The sequence below is a fragment of the Bos grunniens genome, chromosome 11 (genome assembly GCF_055505025.1).
Source record: "Bos grunniens cultivar Pamir isolate PY7600 chromosome 11, Bosgru_T2T1.0, whole genome shotgun sequence".
Lineage (NCBI taxonomy): Eukaryota > Metazoa > Chordata > Mammalia > Artiodactyla > Bovidae > Bos > Bos grunniens.
In genome coordinates this window covers 100938218-100953482 of record NC_141175.1, presented here as the reverse complement: position 1 = coordinate 100953482, position 15265 = coordinate 100938218, and the positions used below count along the sequence as shown (strand labels likewise).

Below are 15265 nucleotides of genomic sequence, written 5' to 3'. Positions count from 1 at the left end.
TGGCTTCTGCATTGCCAGTTATGTGGAAGCAACTCCACTGCAGGAAGGTGTTCCCCGATGGCTCAGAGGGTGAAGAGTTGACCTACAGTGCAGGAGACCCGGGTTTGATCCCTGAGACAGGAAGATCCCTGGAGAAGGAAGGGAATGGCGACCCACTCCAGTATTCTTGCCTGGGAAATCCCATGGACAGAGGAGCCTGGCGGGCTACAGTCCATGGGGTCACAAAGAGTCGGACATGACTGAGTGACTAAACAAACAGCTGTGGCAGCCTGGCCTTGTGCTGTGCTGAATGCAGGAGGATGTGATGGGAGCATGAGGCTGGTGACTCAGAGGGCACTTGGGGACTGGCAGTGGGGTTGGGTGACAAGTCTGGAAGCAGGGCTCCTGGGGCTGGCCCACGAGAAGTGCTCTTCCCTCCCCGCCCCGTGCCACTGCAGAGGTGGGGCTTCTACGGACATTTGACAGTGGCTCAGGTAGGGGTGAGGTGGCGGGTCTGCAGGTGGGGGAGGTTGGAAGGAGGCTCCGGGCCTGTGGGCTCTTTATGTCTGGCTTCCCTGCATCCAGGCTGTCCCCAGCGCTGCTCAGAGAGGGACTCCTGGAGCCCATCCTGCCGAGACCGCAGAGAGCTGAGACTCTGGTAATTCAGTGTCATTTTCATGGAGTTGTTTTGTCCGAGTTGGAATTTGAGTCCCTGCCCAAGCTTTCCAGAATAAATGGAGAGCTTCCCCTCTCGGGTTTCAAGTTCTAAAGTTCATAACTCTTTCCATCACGAGGCCACAGTGAGGCAGCCTCTTGGAAACTCCGGGGACGTGCCTTCTGTTTCACATTTGCGGCAGAAGGACCGTTTCTGCAAAGCCCTTAAGGAGAGGGCGCTCACGGTGCAAGGCAGCACATTGTTGCTGGCTGGGGAGATGCCGGCATAGCAGAGCCAAGAGGGATGGGAGGAGAACCAATGGCGAGGAAGCTCCTCGTCAAGGCAGGGCATAGGAGAGCAGCGTCCAGCTTGTCTGAGATGCTCGTGATACATGAGTAACAAATGCTTATGTCCTGGGCCGGGAATTGTGACACAGCTGTAAGGCAGTGCTCTCTCTGCATGCACCCCCGCCCCCCAACCTTGTTCTGAGTAACTGTGCTGGAGCCTCCCTGCATGGGGACCACAGGAAAGTGTCCGGGAAGATTCTCCGTAAACTCTTGGAAAATCCAGTGCTATTGGGGGGTGCATCAGCAGAAGATGACATTTTTAATGGTAAATAATATAATATCTGGGCTTCCCAGATGGCAGTATGATATCTAGACCTTTTTTTTTTTTTGGTTATTTCCTTCATGTGGAATGTTGAGAAGAAAAGACTGATCAACCTGAGGTGTGGAAGGAAAGGTTTAAGATGTTTTGATTGAAAGGTAATGATATGTAAATGAAACCCAGGAAAGGAGGGAATTGATTTTTTTTTATCAAAACTTGTTTGTTATGCTGCTTGTTTGGTTCATTCAGTGCGGTTCACGAAGTCTTACAAAGCAATAGAACCATATGGTTCTCTTGGGAGAGCCTGGGACTCGGTCATCATCACTTTTGGGGAAAAAGAGGTGATTTGTCGAAACTTCAGCCATTCTGTTCTCATCATGGTGCAGAGCGTTTGTGCCAATTATCTTTCCTTTTTTTCTGTTTTTCAGGGTCGACATGTTAAAACAGGTCAGCTGGCAGCCATCAAAGTTATGGATGTTACCGAGGTAAGGTTGGGTCACAGATGTTTTCAAAGAAATCCTTAGATAAAAAAACAAGGATCCCCCTCGTCCCCCTTCAGCCTCCCCCTATTGAAGAGGAGTTGTTCTGTTTGGAGAATCGATCTTGAGCAAATTACCCTCATGTGACACTGTGGGTTCAGAAAGCTCAGCAGACAAGCTGGCTTAAGTTGTTGCAGATGGGTCCCAAGTAACTAAGAATCAGTAGCGTTTTCTTAAGGAAAAAAAAAAAAAGCACATCGGAATGATGTCATCCTTGGCAGCATAATGGACCATAATTGGAAACATCTTCTCTAATGGAAAAGATTTGAGAAGTCATCATGGAGGTCATATGAGTAGGGAGGTTGAGGGGGCGGGTGGGGAAGAGGTTCTCTGGGGTATTGGGCCACATTTGGGCCATTTCTTTTATTTTTGACATGGGGGAAAGAAAACAGATCCAGCCAAGTTCCCAGAGGTTTGCAAACAGAAACATCTGCTAGAATGCTGAGCAGATTGTTGGCAAAATTTAGTAGCAAAAAATAGTTTTCAGAATGGCCACATGAGGATTTTACTGTGTAGCTTTGGATGGGAATGAGGAGAAGTGAACTCCAATGAAAGGTAAGTGTGTATGTGCCCATGTGTGATCATGTGCACACAGGCATGAGTCCACATTCAGTTTATAAAAGTAACCACGGGGTATGATGAACCAAATCCATCTTCTTTTAAATTTTCATGTGAAACTTTATCCTCTTGTGATTGCTTTTAACTTGCTTAATTATGAATAGGGGCTTCTCTGGTGGCTCAGATGGTAAAGATGCTGCCTGCAATGCAGATGCAGGAGACCCGGGTTTGTTCCCTAGGTTGGAAAGGAGAAGGGAATGGCAACCCACTCCAGTATTCTTGCCTGGAGAATTCCACAGACAGAGAAGCCTGGTGGTCTGCAGTCCCTGGGGTCTCAAAAGAGTCAAACACGACTGAGCGACGTTCAGAGAGAGAATTATGAGTGAAATTTACATCATAGATCACAGATTCTAGAGTGAGCTAACCAGAAACCATGGGGATTTGGGGTGTCTAAATCAAGCTGTAATCTCCCCAAGTGTGGGACCTGTTGAGGGAGAAGATGGCTGAACTGTTCCCGGGTGTGCAGTTGATCACCACTTGGAAGGTCCCCTCCTCTGCCTTCTCCCCTCCGTCTCTAGTAACGCTCATTGCCAGCATGTGGGTTGCTTAAGTGAGAATTAGAAAATGTCATCTCTGGACCAACCACCAGGCAGCTGGGAGAACTTTATAGAAGTATGTGAAGATGTGGTATTTGATGCAGTGACTGCTCTCTTCTCTCTCTCTCTCTCTTTTTAATCTTTTTGGCTGCATCTTGCAGCACTTGAGATCTTAGTTCCCCAACCAGGGATCGAACCCATGACCCCTGCATTGGAAGTGCAGAGTGTTAACCTCTGAACAGCCCGGGAAATCCCAGTGTCATCTTTTTTTTATAATAAAAAGTACCATTGTTTGTCTGGCCAGAGGATTCTTGTAACCTCCTGGGTGATTTCTGTTGTGTTCTAGTGATCCCATTGGATTCTTTTCCAGTTAAATGTTAATTTTAAGATCACAGAGTGGTGAGGGAGCTGCAGATGCCGGCTTCCTGTGATTGAAATGGCACAGCGGGTTACTGATGAGGTGCCCCCTGGACGGACCAGTGGGCCCCTTCCCGCCAGGCCGTTCTCGCTGCCCGGTGCATCTCCAGCCTCTGACATTTACCAGTGGCCCTCCTGACTTGGTTGTGGGCAGACTCTGGGTACCGTTGTAGACATCATCTCTGGAAATTCTGTGAGGCATCTGCCGCCCCCCTGAGAGCTGAGGCTCTTCACTGGCTTCAGCCCACGCTGCCCTGACTGCCGTCTCCGGGAGCTGTCGTGAGCCTGTCTGCGCCGTGGACATCCTGTTCACCCCTGCAGTGCACACTGCATGTTGTTTCTGTGCAAGGAGCAGTTGTTGCTTGTTGGTTTGTTTGTTTTAAAGTGTAAAATACAGGAAAGTAAAGGGCACAGTAAGTCCCCCTCCTTCCCCCGTGCAGCAGTCGCCATCGTTGGTGCCCTTGTGCATCTCCTCACCAGCACCTCTCTGAGCACGGCTCTAAAACACGGACCCGTGTGGGTACCAGACACTTGCAGTGAGTTGCGTGCAAAAGGTAGGGCCTTCCCAGGTGGTGCTAGTGGTAAGGAACCCGCCTGCCAATGCAGGAGACGCAAGAGACATGGGTTCAGTCCCTGGGTCAGGGAGATCCCCTGGAGGAGGGCATGGCATCCCACTCCAGTATTCTTGTCTGGGAAATCCCATGGACAGAGGAGACTGGTGGGCTACAGTCCATAGGGTTGCAGAGAGTCAGACCCGACTGAAGCCACTTAGCACAGCACAGCACATACAAACGGTATTTCCTTGCCTGAAGAAATCAGGCAGCATTGGACAAATGCATTTTCAAGACTCCTTTAATAATAATTATGCAAAACCCATGTGTTCAGGTGAAATGAAAACCAGATGGTGAGTCTTCAGAGCAGATAAAAACCCAACCAACCGTTTGCTGTGTTGCCTCTCAGTAACGTTTCTCGTGTGCTGTGTCAATGCAGTGACCTCTCTCCAGAGGGCCCTCTGACCTGCGAGCAAATGTGATGGTGGGTGGAGAGCTGGTGCGGTCGCCGCCCCGGGGAGCGTGCCCCCCAAACCTTCCCTTCCAGGGGCCCACCTCCCTGCCCTTCTTGCCGAGCATTGGGAGCAAGAGGGAGAATTGGCCGCGGGTGTTTCTAGGAGGGGCTGTGGGAGAGGACTCGGGTTGAGAGCAGGGTCCTTCGTGACTTCTGAGTGCACTTGGGAGCAAAAAGGTGTGGGTGCTGATCCTTAGGAAGAATCCCAGACTGGTCCCGCCTGTCGAGCCTGTTCCTTGAGTGACACTGAGAGGCAGTTGTTAGGCTCCTGGTTGTTGCTCAGGCTCTGTAAAGGCCAGAGGAGCAGCAGCTGTGGGGAGCGGGTTGGCGGGGGTGGTGCCGTCCCCAGCTGTCAGCTGTCCTCAGCTCTGAATGAACCCCTCCAGGCTGGCTGCCCGAGTCCGCTTCACCTGCTGCACTCGATTGTGTGACCCTGGAAACCAAAGCAGATCGAGAATCCCCACTTTGCCCTCGTGCTTCCTGGGAGACCGAGGGGTCTGGGAGGGAGCCCTTTGTTTGCTGGAGGTGTACACATGTCTTTATGTTTCTTCTCGAGTTTGAGCTCTCTCTCTTTTTTTAAGAATTCCTTTTCTTTAGGATTTGAAAGAGTTCTTTCTAATGAAAGCGTGTCATGTATCTGATTGCTGGTGGAGAGGTTTTGAAGGGTGTGTTCAAACAGGACAAGATCTCACCAGGCCGTGAAATCTACAGTGCATAACTTGCGTGATAATTACAGATTCACAAGAATTTGGAGAAAAATGTTCAAGGAGGTCCCACATATCTTGCACCCAGTTTTCCGCAAGGGTAACATCTTGCATAACTGTAGTACAGTGTCACAACTGAAGTCCTGCACAGAACTGACCTGGACTCCAGTGTCTGCAAGCATGGCTTAGATCTAAGGTGAGCCATGGGGCTCGGCACTGATCCAGTCCATATAGCTTATTTGGAATTCCCCATTGTGACAGGTGTGTGTTTGTGTGGTGTGATACGTTTTGAGGGTTACTTGAAGTGGTTGAATTGGCTGTTTGAATTCTTGATAGCCCCTTCATTTCAATCCTTGTGTCTATATATATATGTGTGTGTGTCAGTTTTTTATATCTTTTGTTTAGTGGGAAATCATTGCCCTTTAAAACCCCACGTGCCATGCTAAGTCAAGTGTGGGGTGTTAGCTCCCTGTGCTGTGCTTAGTCACTCAGGCATGTCCGACTCTTTGCGACCCCATGGACTGTAGCCCGCCAGGCTGCTGTGTCCATGGGATTCTCCAGGCAAGAATACTGGAGTGGGTTGCCATGCCCTCCAGGGAATCATCCTGACCCAGGGATTGAACCTGCATCTCCTGTATTGGCAGGAGAGTTCTTTACCACTAGCGCCACCTGGGAAGCCCCGCCGTAAAACCCTGCTATTTAAGCACAAATGATTATGTTTACAAAGTATTAGCAATTTTAGTTGTCTTCTTTCATATTTTAAAATACATCAGCTCTCCGGTAACAATCCTAAGCAGCAAGGAAAGTCTGAGCCTCGGGAGGCTCACTGCAGCCTCCGTCGCCCACCCTGCACCCTCCAGTCACCGCCCGGCCGCAGTCCTGTGTCTTCATGTCACACTTGCATTATTCCTGTTACACACAAGAGCCTGATAGTTTGTCCCTTGCAGTTGAGGTACCTCTTGTTTTTATTTAACACTCTGGAAGGTAAACAAACAAAAGAATTATCTAAATCAGTAATTCTCAACTTGGGGTCCGTAAATTCTTTAGGATTTGTTTCTAAGAAGTGAAATTTATGTTTTTATTTAAATACTATGCAACCAACTCTTATGAAAATGTTCATAATTACAGCACTGTTCAGAAAATGAACACACTCTACCCTTTGCTGAACTCAGGAACTTCAGCATTTCATTTGTGTGTGTGGTATGTCTGTATTGTGATACCAAGACGCAACACTTGTAAATACTTGAGCACACTTCTCTTAAAATAAAGCCATAATTAAAATACTGCTTGAGAGGATGAATCATTTCAGATTGTCACCTAATATGGTCTATTTCAAATGTACTCAGTTATGCCAAGGACGTTTTTATAACCATTTTTTTCCAAGCATGGTCCGATGGAGGTTTGTGCGTTATATTTGGTTATCTTATCTCTCTTTTTTAAATATCTTAAAAAAAAAAAAAACAAAGTATAGTTAACTCACAATGTTGTATTAATTTCAGGTGTACAGTAAAGTGGTTCAATTATACATGAAGTGAAGTGAAGTCGCTCAGTTGTGTCCGACTCTTTGCGACGCCATGGACTGTAGCCTACCTGGCTCCTCTGTCCATGGGATTTTCCAGGCAAGAATACTGGAGTGGGGTGCCATTTCTTTCTCCAGGGGAGCTTCCCGACCCAGGGATCAAACCTGGGTCTCTCGCTACATCATCTGAACCACAAGGGAAGCCCAAGTTATACATACATACATACATATATGTTCTTTTTCAGATTCTTTTCCGTTATAGGTTATTATAGAATACTGAGTATAGTTCCCTGTGCTATACAGTACGGCTTTGTTGTTTAGCTGTTTTATGTATTGTAGTATGTTTAAGTCACTCCCCACCATCTAATTTATCATCCCCCTCAATCCTCTTTGGTAACTATAAGTTTATTTTCTATGTGCATGAGTCTGTTTTTTTTTTTTTTTTTAGGGAACTAATTTTATTTTTCTGAAAACATTAGGAACTATCAAAAAAAAAAAGCTGAATATCTGGCCATATCAAAAGCAAAATACAAGTAAAAACAACATTCAGAAATCATTTAATCATAGAGAAATATGTTTTAAAATATCAAATTTAACACTTTCCTCCATAAAGCAAAACAAGTTTACTAAACCACAACACTGGAGTTTAACTAATTTTTTAAAATAAAAATTAAAAGAGAAAAAGCACTCCATTCCCACTCTGGAATCCCATCATATATAAAATAATATGCTCAAACGTTAGTGGAAATAAACAGTTGGTAAACTTGAAAATAAATCTCTCAATGAACGAACTCAGATTCCAACAGAACACGGTACTACCTCGTATTTGCAGAAGAGCTTTTGTCACACTTAGGCCTTACCAAATACAAATGTAGAAGGGGATTACAACAAACTACTACATCAAAATCTTTATGTAGAGTAGCAGCTTTCACAAAATAAAACGAACCTAGTTCCATACAATTGTATGCCTACAGCCAATTTTATTCCCCAAGTCTTGTACTATCAAAATAAAAGTATCTTTGTCTTGGAAAGTCTGAAGGCACCAAAATCCTATTATTCACATTCCCCCAATGATACTTAGAATGCTTTTATCATCCTTTCAAGATAACTTCAACTTATTAAGAGTTAACATTCTAAAGATGTATAAGGAAGCGCCAGCCTCATCTGCATTAGCAAGGTCCTTTCTATTCACATAGCAGGGGTTGGCCTGTTCATTCACCTCTGACTCTTTGCAATCCCATGGACCATAGCCCACCAGGCTCCCCAGTCCATGGAATTCTCCAGGCAAGAATACTAGCGTGATTCGCCATTTCCTTCTCCAGGGGATATTCCTGACCCAGGGATTGAACCTGGCGTCTACTGTGCCTCCTGCATTGGCAGGTGGATTCTTTGCCACTGAGCCACCTGGGAAGCTATTCTCTTTGCCCCATCCCAAATTCTTCTGGTTTGAAGAATTAACCAGAATCATTAGAAGGATAAAAATTATTTCCATATTCACTAGCCAATAAACAACTACAGCCATTGGTGCAAGACTTAACATTTATACTGCCAAACTTGTTAAAAAATAAATCCAACTCCAAAAGCTAATTTCACAACCCCTCAGTATTCTCAATTATTTTATTTTGCAATCCTCTTTGTTATCTCTCTTCTTTTTTCAGTTTTACCCTGGAGGAACCCCTGAAAAAACTTTCAAAGTATTGCGTGTGTCAGCACCAAGTTGAAGGATACTCACGCAAAACCAAATTAAATAGCATTTCCCCTCCTTTTCCCAACACTATGTGACTGGGTGAGGAACCCTTTCTCAAAATCTCAGCTTGAGATTTTGTCATTGAGAGAATAAGAAGAACTGAGAGTCCTATTCTCATGGTTGTGAATTTCTGTGAAACATGAGTCTGTTTTGTAAATAAGTTCATTTGTATCATTTTTTAAAAAAGATTTCACCTATGAGTCATATCATATGATACTTGTCTTTCTCTGTCTGACTTACTTCACTTAGTATGATAATCTGTAGGTCCATCTAGGACCTAGAGATTCTATGTTGCTGGAAATGGCATGATTTCATTCTTTTTTATGGTCAAGTAATATTCCATTGTGTGTATATGTGTGTGGGTATGTATATCCATTGATAGATGAATGGATAAAGAAGATATGGTGTGTACACACACACACACACACACACACACACACACACACACACACACACTGGTTAGCTTATCTCTTAAGTCACTTTTAATCTAGGTCAGTCCCTCCTACTTTTTTTTTTTTAATAGAGAAATTGACTTTTGGAAGAGCCCAGCCAATTGTTTGGTGAAGTAGCCCCCATTCTGGATTTGTCTGATAGTTTCCTCATGTTGTGCTTTAACTTGTCCCTCCTCCTATATTTCCTGTAAACTAGAAATTAGATCGAGGCTTAATTAGATGCAGAATAAGTGTTTTTGGCAAGAACACCGTGGTGGTGTTGGATCTTCATGTTGTGTGACCTCAGGGGGCACGTCCATCCTGATTGTCCCAGTGTTAGTGAAGCCATTTGATGGAAGAGGCAGAGTTCCCCCGTGCTGTTGGCTACAGTCCATGGAAGTAATCTACATGTAGATACTATGTTAATAATTATGACTGCCAGGTGTTGATTTTCAGATTCTATCTTCCAGGCTTCTTAGCGTGCATCAGTCAGTAAAGAAGAGTTTCTTTTCTTACCTACCCCACCCTTTCTTGTCTTCTTTCTTCTAGATATTGCTATGGACATAGGCAGTTTTATTAATATTTCTTCAATGTGTATCCATCAGTTGCAGCTGCCATTATTATTACCTAATGAAAGCATGCCACATCTAGCCCGGGGAGCTCTTTAAAGACTGCCTTCTGCAGCCCCCTGACACGGCCCAGTAGTTTTTGAATATTTCCTTGTCTTGTGGGACAAGTAGCTATTTGAGGCTCATCTTCCAGAATGCAAGTCCCTTCCTCTGAAGAGCCTTAGTTCCTTTCAGTGGGAAGTGCACTCAGAAACCAGCATCTGAACGCTCAGTGAGCTCATTGCTGCAGAGGTTTTCTGCTTTCCTGTGTGGGTCACATTGTGTCTTCGCTAATCGTGTCCGACTCCTTGCAATCTCATGGACTGTAGCCTACCCGGCTCCTCTGTCCGTGGAATTCTCCAGGCAAGGGTACTGGAGTGGGTTGCCATTTCCTTCTCCAGGGGATAGCCATTCCCTTCTCCAAGGGATTTTCTCAACCCAGGGATCTAACATGGTTCTCCTGCATTGTAGGCAGATTCCTTACTGTCTGAGCCACCAGGAAAGCCCTTTTTGCTTCTAGACCCTCTCAGTAGACAGAGCTTGGAAATATATTTTTCAGAATCATTTTTTCCTTAATTTCTAAAATCTTGTGTATTTTATAGTTTTCTCTTTGCCTAGACTGAAAACTCTTAGTTCCTAATAGAACATTACATTTACTTATTTAATTTATCCTCCAATAAACATAGATCTGCTGGAGAAGAGAATGGCAGCCTACTTCAGTATTCTTGCCTAGAGAATTCCACGGACAGAGGAGCCTGGTGTCCTGTCTATGGGGTCACAAAGAGTAGGGCTTGACTGAGCGACTTTCACTTTCAGCAAGCATAAAATCATTTCAGAATTACAACACCGATGTTACCACTTAGCAGTGAACACAGAGTAGAGTTTTATTTGTCTGAAGCTGTTTTTGTCCTTAGACTTTTATCTGTCAAGGATTTGCAGAGTGCTATATTCAGACGTTACTAGGAATACTCATCTCCTTGTGGGGTTTATCAATCAGGCGTGTAGCTGCTAGCTTCAGTTTCTATTTTAATTCATTCATAGGGTTTCCTTTTTCTCCTGATTTAATTTTCGAATGTGTGAATCATTTACATGGTTTGCAAGTCAAAACTATATAAAAAGGCGTATATTTCAAAAGCAGTTTTAGAAAGCTTAGGCCAGCCTGTCTGGATGGTGAACCACATTAAACCCAAATACTGCTGTGCAGTTCAGGGCCCTTATGTGTGTGTAATAATTGTTTTGGGCAAAGGAGGTCTATCGTCTTGTGATGATGCGGAGAAAACAGAGATAAACAGTATATAGTGCTTTATGTCGGAGAGAGAAGGAATGGTGCTCTGTCTGGGTTGGGGGCATCTCCCTGCCACTCATCACCCACCCAGTCCAGTCTTCTGGTCAGAGTGGTCCCATGGTCCGTGGCGTCAGATGGGGTTAAAGTGGTGGATTCTCTCACAGCAGCACACCTGGAAATCTGTTAGAAATGCAGTGTCTCAGGCTCTACCCCAGACTGTTGCATCGGAAGTGCTGGATTGGGGTCCAGCAGTCAGGGTTTTAACAAGCCCTCCAGGGGATTTGCAGCACCCTCAAGTTCAAAAACCCTTAGGAGAGAAGATATCCCCTCAGGCCTGCAAGTGAAGGATTCCAGCTCAGAGACACTGACCTTCATGCTCAGGAGCACATGGCTAGTTAGGGGGCAGGGACTAGAGCCCAGATCTCTTGACTCTCAACTTACAGAACCTTTGAAAGTATTAACAATTTCAGACGCTGGCTTCTCAGTAGGCTGTTGGGAGAGCTGATATGATCCTGACCTTAAAGGATGGGTGGATAGAGAATGTAGATTCAGCCAGAGCAGACTTTTTTTCAGTCCTGATGACCTGAGTGTTGGTGATGAGACATATTCCTTGCAGATTGGGAGGATACTGGGCCCAATGTGCGCTGGGGTGCAGGGTGCTGGTTGGCAGGATTTGGTGGGTGCCCTCCCTACTTTTGGCACCATGCTCCTACAATGAGAGCATGGGAGAGTTAAAGCTGTGTAAAGCCTAGCCACTAACCCAGGTGCCCCAGAAGAAGTGGCCTGATGGTCAGCCACGTAGGTCAAATCTGGGGAACAGGACTATGAGCATCGTCTTGAGCCAGCTCCACGGAGCAGACAACAAATTCTTGCTCCTGGGGCGGTCACACTCTGGCAGGAGGGAGCACACACGCTCGTTCCAGAGACCAAGCAAGGCCCTGTGAGGCCTCCCAGCTTTACCAGTTTCCAGCTGGAGGTGAGCACGGCGTGATGGATGTGTGAGAACAGGAGGGAGGTGGGGAGAGAGTGCTGTGGACCGGGACTTACTTCATTCTGCTGCTGTTCGGAAGACACTTCGATACTGCAGCCTTACAGCCTGCTCCTGGTTCCTTCTTCCCACCACCTGCGACTCCCACAGGCCATCTCCGTCTTCAGGGAAGCGGTCACTGCATCAGAGTCAGCTCTCAGCTTCACACAGCTGTGTGCACGCTCCTCCAAATATTCTTTTTTTCCCTTAACTTATGTTTTTCACTTGCCTTAACAAACCACTTTCTTTCTCTCAGCTTGTTGTTCATTCGCTGAGTCGTGTCTGAGTCTTTGGGACCTTATGGGCTGCAGCACGCCAGGCTTCCCTGGCTTTCACCATCTCTTGGCGTTTTCTCAGACTCATGTCCATTGAGTTGATGATGCCATCCAACCATCTCGTCCTCTGTTGCCCTCTTCTCCTCTTGCCCTCAGTCTTTCCCAGCTTCAGGGTCTTTTTCAGTAAGTCATCTCTTTGCATCAGGTGGCCAAAGTATTGTAGCTTCAGCATCAGTCCTCCCAGTGAATATTCAGAGTTGATTTCCTTTAGGATTGACTGGTTTGATCTCCTGGCAGTCCAGGGGACTCTCCAGAGTCTTCTCCAACACCACGGGTTTGAAAGCATCATCCTTCAGCACTGAGCCTTCTTTATGGTCCAGCTCTCACATCTATACATGACTACTGGAAAAATGATAGCTTTGACTGTACAGACCTTTGTAGGCAAAGTGATATCTCTGTTTTTTAATACCCTGTCTAGGTTTGTCATAGCTCCTGAGAGAGAAACTGATGTGCCAAGTTTGTGGGATGCTGAATTTCCTTATCTGGCATTTTCTTATCCTCGGTAACTTCTAACTTAATTTAAATGATTTTCATATTAGATTTCAGCTTCCTAATTTGGATTGTCTTCCTTCCTTAGCCTTCTGTAGATGAAGGTCACACGCTGTACCTCTTCATTGATGTTATTATTTTAATAATGGTGTAAGGCAAGTCCTTGAAGAAAAGCCCTGAAAGTTAATTAGAAATTGATTAAGCTTTGGCTAATTTTAATTTAAAAATATGACAGTAACTTTGAGAACCACTAGTCCCACTGTGGTGTTGGAGAAGACTCTTGAGAGTCCCTTGGACTGCAAGGAGATCCAACCATTCCATCCTAAAGGAGATCAGTCTTGGGTGTTCATTGGAAGGACTGATGTTGAAGCTGAAACTCCAATACTTTGGCCAGCTGATGCGAAGAGCTGACTCATTGGAAAAGACCCTGATGCTGGGAACGATTGAGGGCAGGAGGAGAAGGGGACAACCGAGAATGAGATGGTTGGATGGCATCACCAACTTGATAGACATGGGTTTGGACACGACTGAGTGACTGAACTGACCTGAACTGAGTTCCACTGTGTTCCCAACAGATCATGCCCTCATTTTCACAATCACCTCCCTAAGAAGACTCATAAGATTTTCTTTCTAATCATACTAATGGAAACGATAGTCTGCATGTGTGTATCTTGTGCTTTATACATAAAAGTGGTAGGTTTCTTCCCCCACCTCTTGGAACCACTTCTCATCCCCTGGGAGGGTGATTGGAATGCTCAGATGCTCAGTCGTGTCTGACTCTTTGCGACCCCACAGACTGAAGGCTCCTATGTCTGGGATTCTCCAGGCAGAAATACTGGAGTGGGCTGCCATTTCCTTCTCCAAGGAATCTTCCCAACCCAGGGATCAAACCCACATCTCTTGTGGCTCCTGCATTGGCCAGCGGCTTCTTTACTACTAGGCCACCTGGGGAGCCTTGGAGGGTGATGTCACCCCCATTGTGGACACCTGGTGTAGAGTAAATAAACATGGACCTATTACAAAAGAACCAGAGGGTGCTTTGTACTATTTATGATACTTTTATTTTTTAAGAAGTTCTACTAGAATTAAAAAGATACTAGAATTCATCTTTGGTGATAAAGTATAGAGTAGATGAAGTGAATTGATATTTGTTAAGGACTTGTACCAGGCACTGGGTGTGCCAGGCTCAGCTGGAACGTGGATGCCCTCCTCCCCTGCATCTAATGGAGGAACAAAGGCTGGGACCACAAGAATAGACTGACTGTGAGTAAGTGTAGTTGATTTGTAGTGAATTGTGTTAATTTCTGGTTTATAGCCAAGTGACTTAGTTTATACATATATATATATATATTCATCCTATACATTAATAGTTGGCATCTGCTAATCCCAACCTTCTAGTCCCATCCCTCCCCTGCTGCTGCTGCTATGTCGTTTCAGTCGTGTCCAACTCTGTGTGATCCCATAGATGGCAGCCCACCAGGCTCCCCCGTCCCTGGGATTCTCCAGGCAAGAACACTGGAGTGGGGTGCCATTGCCTTCTCCAATGCATGAAAGTGAAAAGTGAAAGGGAAGTCGGTCAGTCGGGTCCGACTCTTAGCAACCCCATGGACTGCAGCCCACCAGGCTCCTCCGTCCATGGGATTTTCCAGGCAAGAGTACTGGAGTGGGGTGCCATCGCCTTCTTCCTCCCTCCCCTAGACTTACTCTTCTTCCTTCTGAATGCCACTATCCTCCTTTCCCTGAAAATAAATATGAAGTTAACTTGGGGTTAAGGCCAAACTGCTCAACAAATAAGCCCCCGATTTAAGGACTTACCAGGTGGCACAGGATTAAAGAACCTGCCTGCCATTGCAGAAGATGCAGATTCAGTCCCTGGGTCAGGAAGATTCCCTGAAGAAGGAAATGACAACCCACTCCAGTATTCTTGCTGGAGAATCCCATGGACAGAGGAGACTGGGGGTCTACAGTCCATGGGGTTGCAAAAGAGTTGGATACGACTGAGCAACTAAAAAACAACAAAAAATGGAAAATGTGTTTGAAAAGTAACAGAGTCAGACCCGACTGAGCCACTTCACTACTGCTACTACCACTGCTGGTGAGGATGTAAATAACGGTGAGATTTTTGTAAAGGTTTAGTTGCTTGGTTTTTTGGCGGGGATAGAATTTGTTTTTATCTGTGATTGATTTACTCTAAGAATGTAACTAAGGATTTACAAAATACGAAAATTCTCGTGTACTGTTCTTGTCTATTTCGTAAGTGAGTGAGTAGAGGAAGATTAAGACTGGATGAACTGTACACCTCAGATCTGTTAGGTTTGTCACGGTGCCTTTATATACGGACGACAGCACTTGACGATTAGAACGGAGATTGACTTGCCTGGAGTTCATAGCTCCTTACCAGAATAGCACCCTGATCTTTACATTGTGCTGTGGTATCCCCTAGTTCACTCTGAGAGTATAGCTCTGCGTCCTGTACTTGGGGTCTGCCTAGCGCCAGATAATCAGAGGCGATACCCAGTAAGTTTTGTAGGCATTCAGATCTTTGAGTTGAATGGAATGTTCTGGTTTTGGTGGGCACTTGGAGAAACACGTAATAGATACGTAGTATTGGTTCTTGAGCACCAAAGAATTGATGCTTTTGAACTGGGGTGCTGGAGAAGAGTCTTGAGAGTCTCCTTTGGACTGCAAGGAAATCCAGCCAGTCC

General features: G+C 45.5%; 1 protein-coding gene across 50 annotated transcripts in view; it reads left to right on the top strand.

Annotated features, from left to right (window-relative positions):
* Positions 1 to 15265, top strand: part of MAP4K4 (mitogen-activated protein kinase kinase kinase kinase 4) — a 151426-nt gene that overhangs the window by 71160 nt on the left and 65001 nt on the right. For 49 of the 50 annotated variants that reach the window (XM_086327888.1, XM_086327865.1, XM_086327868.1 and 46 more), the window contains one exon: positions 1669 to 1725. In XM_086327888.1, the coding sequence (XP_086184014.1) occupies positions 1669 to 1725 (57 nt within the window). Of the gene's footprint in view, positions 1 to 1034; positions 1247 to 1668; positions 1726 to 15265 lie in introns of those variants that run through there. The other variant, XM_086327835.1, reaches the window with a different exon arrangement.